Genomic DNA, 14,262 nt, shown 5'->3' with positions numbered 1-14,262 from the left:
CAACAAAGTTTTAGTTTCTTCAACAGATTAATATAGAAGTCCTTCCTTATTTGTTGGGGATTTTTCTAAGAACCTTAGTGGATGCCCAAAAGCTAGTGTTTTTTCCTAGATATGCATATCTATGATAAAAATTAATTTGTAAATTAGGCACAGAGACTAATAATAACCAATAACAAGCTGTAACAATTATAACATACTATAATAAAATTTATGGGAATGTGGTCTTTTTCTCAAAAATAGCTTATTTTGTGGTAACTGTACTATACTCATCAATTTTAGGGCCACATTTGACCTTGGGTAACTGGAACCATGGAAAGTGAAGCAGTGAAAAAGGGGTATGAGCAACTGTGCTTTAGATGATGATATCGTTATGTCTTGCAGACCTGAGTTCCCCATTTCAGGTAGATGCTTATATTTCTTCCATGATCTATTTGTGATTATTTTATGGTTTAACTTTCAAGTTCAATTGTATTCTTTTTAAAATTTCCAATACTTAATTCTATAAAAAAGACAAATAACGGCTATAAGTCATTAAATATCTATTATATACAAGGCAGTAGGCCTGCATTTCACAGAATCCTTGAAGGGTACACTTTATGGATTATAAATTAAGATTAAGAGATTATGGCTAGTTAAGTAGTAGACTGCTACTCAAATGTTTTCCTTTTAATGACAAAAGCTCATGTTATATCACATGATCTAAGCCAATCTAAATGAATACATCATGCACATGTAAACACACAGAAAACAACAAAACTGTTTTAAGGCAGTGACCCTTAAACCCACTTAACCAGAGAAGAGTTGTCCCCTCAGAATATGTGTCAATATCACAGAGCAGTGTTCTGTAGATCACACTCGGGCACGCTGTTATAAAATACTTTATTTAGTATTTCATAAGATTATATGTGGTATCTTTGTGCAAGGTACTTCTACATTTGATTAACTAGAACTCTTTAGTAACTAAGTTTTTTTTATACATTGAAAGTATAAAGATTATGTATGATTATTTCAAGACATTGTAAAAAATTGCAAATAATCTTTTTTAAATATTTTTTTTAGTTGTAGTTGAATACAATACCTCCATTTTATTTATTTATTCTTATGTGGGCTGAGGATCAAACCCAGCACCTTGCATGTGCTAGGTAAGTGTTCTACCACTGAGCCCCAGCCCCTAAAAATGATCTTAAGCATGAAAAAAGACAATATGTTAGGTATGTCTTTCTTAAAACTTCATATCCTGTATTTCTCATACTTCGTCAGCTAAAACACACAACTAACTGAAATTTAGTTTTTTCTTTTTCTTTTCCATGCTAGAGATTGAAGCCCAGGCCTTGTACATTGAGGCAATGGTGATCTACTGCTGAGATACAACCCCAGACCTGAATTTCTTTTCCAGACATTGTCAAATATATTTATCTTCCAACAAAGAATTTTTAATTCTACTTTATATTTTACTGTGTTATGGAAACAAATGGAAATAATAACTGAAAGTAGCATGACAGAAAAAAACCAGATGATATTACATTCTTACCTGTGATTCTCTCTAAGAAATGTGACATCATACCTAGATGCCTGCTTAGGCAAAGAGGAAACAAGGGCATCAGCTTCCATAATAAGGTTACTCATGCTAGACAAACAAAACAAAACAATGTATGAAATTTTAAGGAAGTGAAAGTTTCATATTTCATATTATAAAAACACCTCAAGAAAGACTCTCTATTGGTACATGGTTACAGATTCTATGGAAATAGGCTATGTAACCTTTCAGAAAATGGTTAACTTCTGGGAAGGGAAGGATATGCAGGTAAAAAAACAAAAAAAAAGAACAAGATCTTAGGCAAATAAAATAATATCTACAATTGGTGGTGATGAATAAATGAATGTTTTATTATTTCTTTATATTTGCTATATTTTTATGTATCTTTTATCTACATATCTGAAATGTTTCCTAATCTTAAAAAATATCAAATGAAAAATGCCAAACCCCAAATGATTACTCTTTTGATTTCCAGCACTTACTTTTTGGAGCTGATTTCCATATTTTCAACAAACTCTTTAATTTTCTCTACAAAATTACTAAATGTCATCTTCTCCAACAAGTAAAAGTCTTCTACATAGAAATCTTCATTTAAAGGTCCTAAGAACTTAAAATGAAAGCAGCTAAATTACTGTAAATTTCCTAGAAGATTACAGTTTAGGAAAACTATTTTCTCCTCAAATAGATATTTCTTTGTTAAGCAAAAGTTGATTAGCGATTGAATAGATACCAATTATTTCCATCATTTACTAAATCCATTAGGAAATAAAGGAGACAAAAATATTTTTTCACTCTGAATTTTGTAAGTAACACTTGCATAAACACCAAAATCAAAGTGACAACATATTTAAAAAGTACCAAATTATTATCTTTTGTGTGGTACTGGAGATTGAACCCTGGGCCTTGTGCATGCAAGGCAAGCACTCTACCAACTGAGCTATATCCCTAACCCTAAAAAGTACCAACTTATTTCCTTTAGAAAGTTTTACTTTGAAATCATAATGCTTCCAGATATTTAGGTTTTTTCATTATAAATTAGAAAAGCAATCATCAGTATTTTATAAATTTTTAAATTTCAATTTTCTTTTGTTTATCTATAAATTGAAGTCTATTATGTACGTATGAATTAATATGTAAGAAATAAAGAGACAAATCACATGGTTATAACACCAATCCATCTTCAACGGAGTGCTATACAAAATTATTTACAGCATAGCGAAGTTACTTTTTAATTGGTTCTTTCTAGTCATGTAGGGAAAAAGGATACATTCTGACATAATTATAAAATCATGGAATATAATTTTTTCTAATTCAGTCCCCAATACTTCCCCTTCCTCTTCTCCCTCCCCATTTCCTTGCCTCTACTGATTTTCAGCTATTCTTTTTTTGTAATTAACATCTTTGGAGATATCCATGAGGGTGAGATTCACCGTCACTGTGGTATATTCACATATGTACATAGAAAGTGAAGTCAGATTCATTTTCTTTCCCTATCCCATTCCTATTAACTTCCCTTCATTACCCTTTGTCTACTCAGTAATACTCTTCTATTCTTATTATTTTATGCCTTATTTAGATTAGCTTCTGCATATCAGAGAAAACATTCTACCTTTGACTCTTTGGGACTGTCTTATTTCATTTGGCATAATAGTCTCCAATTTCATTCATTTACTGGCAAATGTCAAAGTCATTCTTTATAGTTGAGTAAAACTCCATTGTGTATATATAGCACATTTTCTTCATCCATCTGTTGAAGGGCACCTAGGTTGGCTCCATAGTTTGGCCAGTATGAGCTGTCCTGCTATAAACACTAATACGGCTGCATTGCTCTAACATGCTGATTTAAAATCCTTTGGATATATACCAAGAAGTGGGATACCTGGGTCATATGGTGATCTCAGGCCTAATTTTTTGAGGAATCTCCATAATGCTTTCCATAGTGGTTGAACCAATTTGCATCTCCACCAACTGTTGATGACCAAAAACCATGTAATTCTTGTCTAAGTTTAGTTAGTTAGTTAATTACATTATTGATTTCTGTATGGTGAACCACCCTTGCATCCCTCCTTGATATTATGCTATCATGTAGGAGTATATCCTTTCCCCCCACATCTCACCAACATTGTTACTTGTATTCTTGATAATTGCCATTCTGACTAAAGTGAGATGAAATCTCAGTGTAGTTTTAATTTGCATTTCTCTAATTGCTAGAGATGTTCAACATTTTTTCATGTATTTGTTGGCCACTAGTATTTTCTCTTCTGTGAAGTGCCTATTCAGTTCCTTCGCTCATTTAATGTTCAGGTTGTTTTTTGGTGTTAAAATTTTGAGTTTTTTTAGTATCCTGGAGATTAATGCTCTAAGGTGCAGGTGGTAAAGACTTTCTCCCATTTTGTATGTTTTTTTTTTTTTCTGTATGTTTCTCTTTGTTGTGAGGAAGCTTTTAATTTCATGCCATTCTATTTATTAAATTTTGATCTTTAGGAGTCTTTGTAAGGAAGTCAGTGTTGGGCCTACATTTTCTTCTAGAAGGTACAGGGGCTCTGGTCTAATTCTTAGGTCTTTAGTCCACCTCGAGTTTTGTGCAGGGTGAGACACACGGGTTCAATTTCACTCTACTCCACATAGATTTCAAGTTTTCCCAGCACTAGTTGTTTAAGAGGTTATGCTTTCTCTTTTTGGCATCCTTGTCAAACATAAGTATATTTTTGTGGGTTACATTATTGATTTCTGTATGTTGAACCACCCTTGCATCCTTCCTTGATCATATTATGCTATCATTTTCATGTGTTTTTATATGAAATTGGCCAATAATTAAGAATTTTTGCATCTATGTTCATCGAAGATACTTGTCTGAAGTTTTCTTTCCATGTCTTCAATTCCACTGGTCTTCATGCCTGCTTTGGTGCCAGTACCATACTGCTTTTGTCATTATAGCTCTGTACTATTTGAGGTATTGTGGTATTGTTATGCACCCGGCTTCGCTGTTTTCACCAAGGATTGCTTTAGCTATTCTAGGTCTCTTATTTTTCCAAAAGAATTTCATGAATGCTTTTTCTAATTTTGTTAAGAATGTCATTAGAATTTTGTTGAGAATAGCTTTGAATCTGTACAGTGCTTTTGGTACTACAGCCATATTCACAATATTAATTCTGCGTATGCAAGAACATGGGAAGCCTTTCCATCTCCTTATATCTTCTTCAAAAATTTCGTTCTTTAACAATCTATAGTTTTCACTGTAGAGGTCCTTCACCTCTTTTGTTAGATGGATTCCCAAGTTTTTGTTGTTTTATTTTGAGGTCATTGTGAATGGGATAGTTTTCCTAATTTCTTTATCAGATTTGCCATTGGAGAATAGGAACACAATTGATTTATGGATGTTGACCTTGTAACCTGCTACTTTGCTGAATTCATTTATAAGATCTCCAAGTCTTTTTGAAGTTTTGGGGGGGGGGTCTTCTAAATATAGGATCATGTTGCTGGCAAACAGATAATTTGAACCGTTCTTTTCCTATTTGTATACATTTAATTCCCTCCTCTTGCCTCATTACTATGGCTAGAGTTTCGAGGAGTATGATGAATATGAGTGGTAAAAGTGGGCATCTTTGTCTTGTTCCTTTAGAGAAAATGTTTTCAGTTTTTCTGCATACAGAATAATGTTGGTTTTGGGTTTGTCATATAGGGATAAAAGAGCTTAACATTGTAAATCCTATTTTTTCTTATGTTTTAAACATGAATAAGTGCTGCACTTCGTTGAACGCTCTTTCTGCATCTATTGAGATAACCATGTAATTCTTGTCTAAGTTTATTTATTTAGTTAATTACATTGATTTTTTATGTTGAACCACCCTTGCATCCCTCCTTGATTATATTATGCTATCATTTTCATGTGTTTTTATATGAAATTGGCCAATAATTTATTAGGAATTTTTGCATCTATGTTCATCGAGGATACTTGTCTGAAGTTTTCTTTCCATGTTGTGTCTTTGTCTGGTTTAGCTATCAGGGTAATACTGGCTTCACAGAACGAGTTTGGCACTGTTCCTTCCCTCCCACCCTTTTTAAAATATTTTCAGTTGTAGATGGACACAGTGCCTTTATTTTTATGTGGTACTGAGGATCAAACCAGTGCTTCACACATGCTAGGCAAGCACTCTACCACTGAGCCACAACCTCAGCCCTCCTTTCCTCTTACAAAATTTGTGAATAATACTGGTTCTTCTTTAAATGTCTGGTAGAATTTGGCTGAGAACCCATCTAATCTTGGGCTTTTCTTTGGAAGGCTTTTGATGGCTGCTTCAGTTTCATTACTTGAAACTGAACTGTTTTTCTATATCCTCCTACATCAATCTGGGTAGGTTGTATGTCTCTAGGAATTTGTATCTTCAAGATTTTCTAGCTTATTAGAGTATAAATTTGCAAAACAGTCTGATGATCCTCTGAATTTCAGTATTGTCTGTGGTGATATTTGCTTCTTCATCTTGGATTTTGATAATTTGAGTTTTTTTCCTCTTTCTTTTGGCTAGTTTGACTATGGGCTTATCAATTTAGTTTATCCTCTCAAAAAAAACTTTCTGTAAAAAAAAAAAATCACAAGATCAATGAAACAATCTCAATTTTATTGACTTTGCCTACAATTATTTCTTGTCTTCCACTGATTTTGGTTTGTTCTCTTTCTATGCCCAAGAAGTATAATGTTAGATTATTCTGTATCTATTCTTTTAATGTATGAGCTCAATGATATAAACTTTCCTCTGAGAATCACTTTCATAGTGTTCCAAAGATTTTGATATTTTGCATTCCTATTCTCTTTACTTTGAAGAATTTTTCTTTATTTCAATTTCTTCTACTATCATTAAAAAGTGTATTATTTAATATCCAGGAGTTAGTGGTTTCTAGAAGTTTTTAACTTTATGGTTGATTTCTAATTTTATTTCATTACGATCTGATAGAATGCAAGGTATTATCTGTTCTTTTGTATTTGATAAGATTTGTTCTGTGACATATAATATGGTCTGTTAGAAAATGTTCCATGTGCTGCTAAGAAGGCAAATTCAGTCTGATGAATGAAAGTTCTATAGGTGTTTTGTTAATTATATTTTTTAGTTCTATAGAATCTTTAGTTTTTGTTTGGATGATCTACCCAGTGGTAAGAGGCATATTAAAGTCACTCAGTACTATTGTGTTGTGGTCTATTTGATTCTTAATTTTGAGAAGGGTTTGTTTGATGTACGTAGATGCACCATCGTCTGGAGCATGAATATTTATGATTGCTATTTCTTGTTGTATGATTCCCTTCAGCAGCATGAAATGTCCTTGTCTCTTCTAATTAACTTTGGCTTAAAGTCTACTTTATCTGATATGAGGATAGCAACCACTGCTTGTTTATAAGATCCATGTGAATGGTATGTTTTCCAATCCTTTCACCTTCAGTCTGTGGATGTCTTTGCCTATGAGGCGAGTCTCTTTCAGCATATTTTTTGGGTATTTTTTTTTTTTTAATCCAACCTACCAAACTATGTATTTCAATTGAAGAGGTTAGACCACTTACATTCAGTGTTATTACTGAAAGGTAATTTTTATTTCCTGTCATTTTGATTTACTTGTAGTGTTCAACTGAAATTTAATTCTTCTTTGACTGACTGTTTTTCTGGTGTAGTTCCTCTCTCTGCTGGTTTTCATTTGTATATTGCATTTCTTCTATATGAAATATTCTATTATATTTTGAAGTACAGGCTTTCTAGTTAAGAATTCTTTTAGTTTTTGTTTATCATGAAGGATTTTTACTTCATCTTCAGTTCTGAGGCTTAATTTTGCTTGGTATAGTATTTTTGGTTGGCATCCATTATTCAGAATAATATTATTCTAGGACCTCCTAACTTTTAGGGTTTAGGTTAAGAAATCAGTTGAAATCCATATTGTGACCATTTTTCTCTTGCAGCTTTTAAATTTCTATACTTATTCGGTATGTTGGGCATTTTCGTAATAATTGTCTTAGAGTGGATCTGTTGTGATTTTTTTTAATACTTCAGAGTTCTATATATGCTTGTATTTGAATCTCTGCTTCATTCTAAAGGTTTGGAAAATTTTCTAATATTATTTCATTGAAAAGATTGTGCAATCCTTTAGTATTTTAGAGCCTTTATTGATTACATTGAATCTTAAAATTGTCCTTTTAATGTTATTCCAGATTTATTGAATATTCCACTCATGGTCTCTTAACATTTTTCTTATGGTAGACTTTATTTTCAAAATTATATAATTTGTCTCTGAGACTTCTATCTTCAAAGCATCTATGGTGATGCTTTCCATTGAACTTTCATTTGGTATATTGATTTCTTTGTTGAGGATTTCTGATTGTTTCTTTTTCAGACTATCTCCTAATTAAAGGGATCTTGTATTTTATCTGATTTCACTCTGTATGTCTTCTTTTAGCTCATAGAACAATTTAACTATGAACTTTCACAGAAAAAATGCTTGTGATATATTAAGAGAAAAATGGTGTAAAATTATATATAGATATTAGGACTATAATAATGTATTTAAAAGAACCAAATGTCTATGGTAGAAAAAGCACTGGAATGTAAAACAAGCTCATAATAGTTTTATTATGATGGTGGGAGTGATTTTTTTCTGTAGTTTTTAAAAAAGATTAGGTTAATAAAGACTATGTAGCAACTTATTTATACTTCAAAAGTATTTGTCAATTGAAAAACAACTGTAGAGAAAAGATGTAACAACATACTTACTATATCTACTGTAACACAGATTTCTCAAATATGTTGTAATATATATTGTTTTTCTAATATACTAGAACAAAGTAGGAGCTAGATGCATAAAGAACAGTTCCTTACCTATATCTATATTCATAAATGGGGGAGTGTTATCATGCATGGAAGAAGAGAGCAAGGAATAGGCAGGGGTCATGCACTCATTTAATTTATACTAACCCCTGACTGATGTGTTCATCATGAATGGAATTTTCTGTGTTACTTCAGGTGTATTGTAACATAAAAACATCTCAGATCCAATACCTTAGTGTCAATGAAAAAAGTGAGCAATTGATTGTTCTACTTACTTTCCCATTGCTGACAATACTTATTTCCCCAGGACGCAATTTTAGCACATCCTGACAGAACAACTGATGAGTTCGGAAAATATTCACTCCAATGGTGTTGTATTTTTTCTCAAAAGCATTCTTATCTATCCCCTACAAGTTAAAAATGATAAAAGTAATAGGACAGTAAACATATTAATTTTAACAAACCCACTTTTATTAATATTAGTATACATTTGATACTAAATTATCATTTTAAAAGTATTTTCTTCTGATACAACATTTAAAAATGAATTCCCTTTTGCCAAGTCATAGTATGTTTAAATTTTGTGTTTTTTTTAAGAGGGGAAATACTAAAATGCTAGTGACATCAATTTAAATAACATTAAATAAATGAAGTAGCTGTTAAGTTCTGAATTTAGTATATTATACCCCTCATTTTGTTCTAAAAAAAATGTCTTAAATAGGGATACCTTATCTTAGTCCATTGTACCAATTCCAGAAGACCACTTTAGTAACAGTGTATGTAAATACTGAAATACTGAAAGTAATCCTTGGTCAGAGTCAAAAAATAATATGAATAGTCACATAAAATCAGCCATAAACAATGACCTTACACCTTTACATGTGGCACACTTCTATCAAACTTTAATACGTCTATACAAATCACCTGTATACCTTATATTAAGATGTAGATTCTATTTCAATAGACCATGATGGAGCCTTACACTCTGATTTTTTAGTAAGTTCCTGGGTGATCCTGTGATGATAGAAATGTTCCATTGCATTGTCCAATATGGTAGCTGAAGCCACAGACACTGTCACTGATTTAGCCCTTGAAATGTGTCATGACGGAGGAATTAAATTTGAATTTAATTTCAGTATAAAACAGCCAATTAGTAGTTACAGCATTGGATAGTGCAATTGTAGAAACTCTCATCTCCAAAATCCCTATTTTAATCATCTTCCCTTTGTCCACAACCTCCAGACATGTCCCACCACCAGACCAATCATTACTCAACTTTTCAGTCCACAAACCCTACCACCTTAGGGTTCATCAAGCCTACCATAGTAAAATTTTCCAAGTATATCCCAGAGTCAGTTACTATAACAAAAATTGTCCATGCTTATCTCCATTTAATGGTTTCTCTCAGTCATATTCACCTGGCAAAGCCTCAAATCTGGTTAAATACAACTCTGCTTACTCTGCAACTGGATGCAAACAGTGGAACACAACTGGAGGAAAAACATGCAGCAAATGCTTATCTGTTTATAGTCATCAACCTCAAGTGAACTTTCAGCAGTAACCAGCAATTTTCTTACAATTATGTGCTTATTTCACTTTCTCAGTTTTAGAAAAGAGAATTTGACATTTTTTTCCTCTCCCCATAAAACCTCTAACACCTACTATTAACCTAATACTCAGCTAATGACAGGACTTAAAAATGAAAGCAACCAGAAGAGAAATACTTCATTTTGTCACTCAATAAATCTAAACTGTATCTATTAAGCACAGATCCTACCTTTCTTCTGCTTAAAATGGATGACTTCTGCTCTTTGGAACGACACACTTGGTCATTTTTTGGATAGACTACTCCCATTAGCACACAAAAGTGTGACATTTCCCAAATTTAGAAATCCTTCCTTCATTTCAAGTTTCATTTGAATACAGTCCTATTTCTGTTCCCCTATGTAGGAAAATACCTTAAAAAGAGCTATCCATGAGAAGGGAAGAATGGGAAGGAGGAGGAGAGGAAAAGGGAAGTACTAGAGAATGAATCAGGGCAAATTATATTCTATGCTATTACAATTTTGTCAAAATGCAGCAACTAAACATTAGAAACTAAAGGGGGGGAAATCACACAGTGGAAAATAATACATGTTTTCAAACCTGTCTTAAAAATTACAATGAGAAACTTTGTAGAGTCAAAAATTAATATTTGAAATATACTCATGCCAAAAGAAAAACTTCTTTATGATAAACTATAATAGTAAAGATTCTTTGAATAAATGATATGCTAAAAAATAATCCTAATGTTACATATAACTAAAAAGAAATCAAAGAAAACTACATATGCTGCCTTTATTTCCTGCCTTCTAATTCTCTTAAATCTAATTCAGTTATAAACTTATATACATATAACTCCACTGAAACTGTTCTAATCAGTCACCCATGACCACCTGATCAAATATAATGGTGACAATATGAGGCCTCCATTTAAGAACACTTGGGACACTCGCACTCACTTCCTAGGTAATCTTATCACTTAGCTTTAAATATGATACAATATTGATAACTGTTTTAAAAAATGACATTAAAGCCCTCCATTGAATTCAATACTCATTTATTCAACTGTCAAAATCCCCACTTGAATGTCCAAGAGGCATCTCCAGCTTAACATGTACATAATTTAACTTTTGATCCTGTGTCCAAATGTTCTCATCTAGACTCCCTCATCTCAAAAAAGACACCATTATTAATTCCAGTTGCTCAAGCCCCAAATCCTAGATTACCTTCACATGTCATATATGGTTGGTCAACTAATTCTGTTGATTACAGGGCAAGAAAAGGGCAAGAAATATTATGTATCAATTATCTCATCACCACTACCACTATCATCTATTCTAACACCATTATTACTTGCACAGATTTCTGAAAGAGTATTGTAATTGTTCATCCTGTTTCTATTCTAGTCTACCTACAATCAAATCTTCACTGGCATCCAGAGTTATCTTTTTAGATTCCTCACCTCTTTAAGATTTCCCAGTAGCTTTTCAATAAACTCAAAAAATGTTAATTCCTTATCATAGCCTATAGGTACTTAAAGTATCTGGGGCTCTTTGACCTCATGTCTTAATATTCTCCACATGACCATTCCTCTGTTCTGGTCAAAACCATCTTCTGCCTACCTCAGACCTGGCATGATTGTTTCTGTCAGGTCCTCAGATGTTCTTGAGCCTGGTACACACTTCTCTCAGACTTTGACATGATTGATCTCATTTCTTGCAAAACTGCTCAAATTAAAGCTTTTTAGAGACAAATTCCCTGACCACTCCAACTAAAATAGCATTCTCCAAATACATATCTAGTATCACTTATTTTGTCCATCTTTCTCACCTATATGTAAGAGCCACAACAGAGATTATGTCTTTCAGCAAGGATATCACCATTTTCCAGTAGATGACAAAATATTTTTGAAAGGATAAATCTTTCTTCAAATAGATAATTTTTTAACTTTAGAATTTCCCCATACTGGACCCCTTCAGTGACATACTTGATTATTTACATAATTCTTTAGTCCCGAACTCTTCACTTGAGTACATATTGTAAGAATATCATCGATTTTAAGGATCATGAAATAGTGAAATATATGAAATTTGATTTGTTACGTATCTCCATGTAGTATTATCATTTATCTTTTCCCTTTACACAAGTAATGTTTATTATTCCCAATTTTTCTTCATATTTTTCCATTAACACATCTACAAGTACATAGTTTTGAATCATCCAACACACTTATTATTTCAAATAGTTACTCACCTCAGTAAGGAATGTTTTAATTTTAATTCCAGAGTAAAGAGCTGTAGCAGTTTCTTCCTTTGCCAGTTTCTTGAGAATGCTCCTCAAAAAGCCGTTTTCCAGTGTAAGGAAAGCTACCAAAATTCCTCTAGAAATCACTGTGTTCTCTTCATTTATTTTTGAGGTAGGATTATAAATAACCCCAAGCCGACTATGAACACTTGTTTTCTGCAAATCACATTTATAGGTTAGGAAGACCAGTATCTCATGTATCCTTTTATAGTTCAACATGTATTTTCTCATCTGTAGTCTGTTCACTACCTTTGACTATCAGTCTTCCTATGATGACTGTACTGAATGTGATAAATCACTAAAACAGCTTGAAAAACAATCATTTTATTAACTCTACTTATTTCACCACTTTGCATAAGAACTTGTTTTTTTTTCTTGAGATAAAATTGGATTTATTTTTTTTCATGTTTATAGCAGCTTTATTCATAACAAAGCAACAAGATGTCTTTCAATGGGTGAATGGATAAAAAAACTGATACACTCATACAATGGAAGACTATTCAATGAAACAAGAAATGATCTATCAAGCCACAAACAGATATCCTTAAAAGGATATTGCTAAGTGAAAAATGCTAACCTGGAAAGGCTATGTGCTGTATGATTTCAAATATATGACAGTCCAAAAAGGGAAAATTTATGAAGTCAGTTAAAAATATCAGTATTTGCCAGGAGGGCAAGGTAAGGGTGATAAGCTAGGAAGGAAAGAGCAGGTGAAGCATAGGAGATTTTTAGGACAGTGAATCTACTCTGTATGACACATAGTGATATATATATGTTATACTCAAAACCCACAGAATATTACTTACATTAAGATTTTCTTTTTGTGTTAAAGTATCAATCTTCATTAATCAGTTTTTCCAAATGGATCAAGATAATAAAGTATCAATATTCATTAATTTTAACAAATGGATTATACTAATACAAGATGTACCCAAGACAGGAAGCTGTAGCAAGGGGATCAGGCCTGTGGAAACACTTTGTACTTTCTGATCAATTTTTCTGTAAACCTAAACTAAAAAGTACTACTTTTTTAAAAATGTGAAATACTGGGGCTGTGGTTGTGGCTCAGCGGTAGAGTGCCTGTCTACCACGTGCAAGGCCCTGGGTTCAATCCTCAGCACCACATATAAATAAATAATAAAGGTATTGTATCCAACTACAACTAAAAAATAAATATTAAAAAAATGTGAAATACTCGTATTTTATATCTACCACAGCTCTTTTTAATAATCAGACTTGAATAATCAAGGAACTACACTCATATTCCCCTTAAATCTTTTCTTCATTGTGTCTCAGAGACTACTGCCTGAGAAAAAGAATGCTGGGGATGCTGCCCTTATCATACAGATATAGTTGTTTGCTTAGTCTCTTTTTTAAAGTTTTAAATCTTCCTCTAGCTCTTCTTCCAGCCATTTTCTAAGGATAATATACTGTGTGATGACCTGATGGTGTGTCTCTGGCCTTTCCAGTTCTATCCAGAATTCAAAAGTTAAGATATGCTATGAAATTAAGACACTTTTGGCAGCCTGAAGTTTGTGAGTGTAACTACTCATGCAAACTCCCAACTCTTTTCTATAGCTACCTTGAAAGCAAACTTGGGAAATTTGCAAATTTAATAGAATATGATGTTTGGCCAACCTAGATTCTTTTGTGGAGTAAAAGAGTGAGGTCGGTTGGTAGTTTTGACTTTTTTCAAAGTGAAGACTTGTGGTCAATACAACATTTAAACTTTTTGTGTGGTGAAACAATACACATAAAATATGCAAAAAATAGAACTTGAATTACACTATCATAAAACTACCACCTAATGAATAAAGCATTGTCAATAACCCTAAGACACCCCTTAGATTCCATCATTACACCATTTCACTTTTCTGAAGACAACCACTATCCTGTCATACATGCTAACATTATTGCTATTCTTTATAATTTATTCCCCAAGTTTGCATCATAAACATGTAATCTATTTTGAAACTCATCTAAATAGAATTTATAAAGTATGTAATATTTTGTTCTCTTCCTGCTCAATATATGTGAGTCATCAATATTGTTTTCTGCTGCTGTAGTTATTTTTGG

General features: G+C 32.5%; 1 protein-coding gene across 4 annotated transcripts in view; it reads right to left on the bottom strand.

Moving 5' to 3' along the window:
* The window catches only part of UGGT2 (UDP-glucose glycoprotein glucosyltransferase 2), a 175,938-nt gene that overhangs the window by 64,042 nt on the left and 97,634 nt on the right, over nucleotides 1-14,262 (bottom strand). For all 4 annotated transcript variants that reach the window (XM_081289839.1, XM_081289841.1, XM_081289838.1 and 1 more), the window contains 4 exons: nucleotides 12,136-12,342; nucleotides 8,616-8,747; nucleotides 2,020-2,144; nucleotides 1,532-1,627 (listed from right to left, as the gene is read on the bottom strand). In XM_081289839.1, coding sequence (XP_081145965.1) covers nucleotides 1,532-1,627; nucleotides 2,020-2,144; nucleotides 8,616-8,747; nucleotides 12,136-12,342 — 560 coding nt within the window. The remainder of the gene's footprint in view (nucleotides 1-1,531; nucleotides 1,628-2,019; nucleotides 2,145-8,615; nucleotides 8,748-12,135; nucleotides 12,343-14,262) is intronic.

This window comes from Spermophilus citellus (assembly GCF_964194105.1).
Source record: "Spermophilus citellus genome assembly, chromosome: 1".
NCBI classification, from domain to species: Eukaryota; Metazoa; Chordata; class Mammalia; order Rodentia; family Sciuridae; genus Spermophilus; species Spermophilus citellus.
This window is presented reverse-complemented; position numbering and strand designations above follow the sequence as displayed.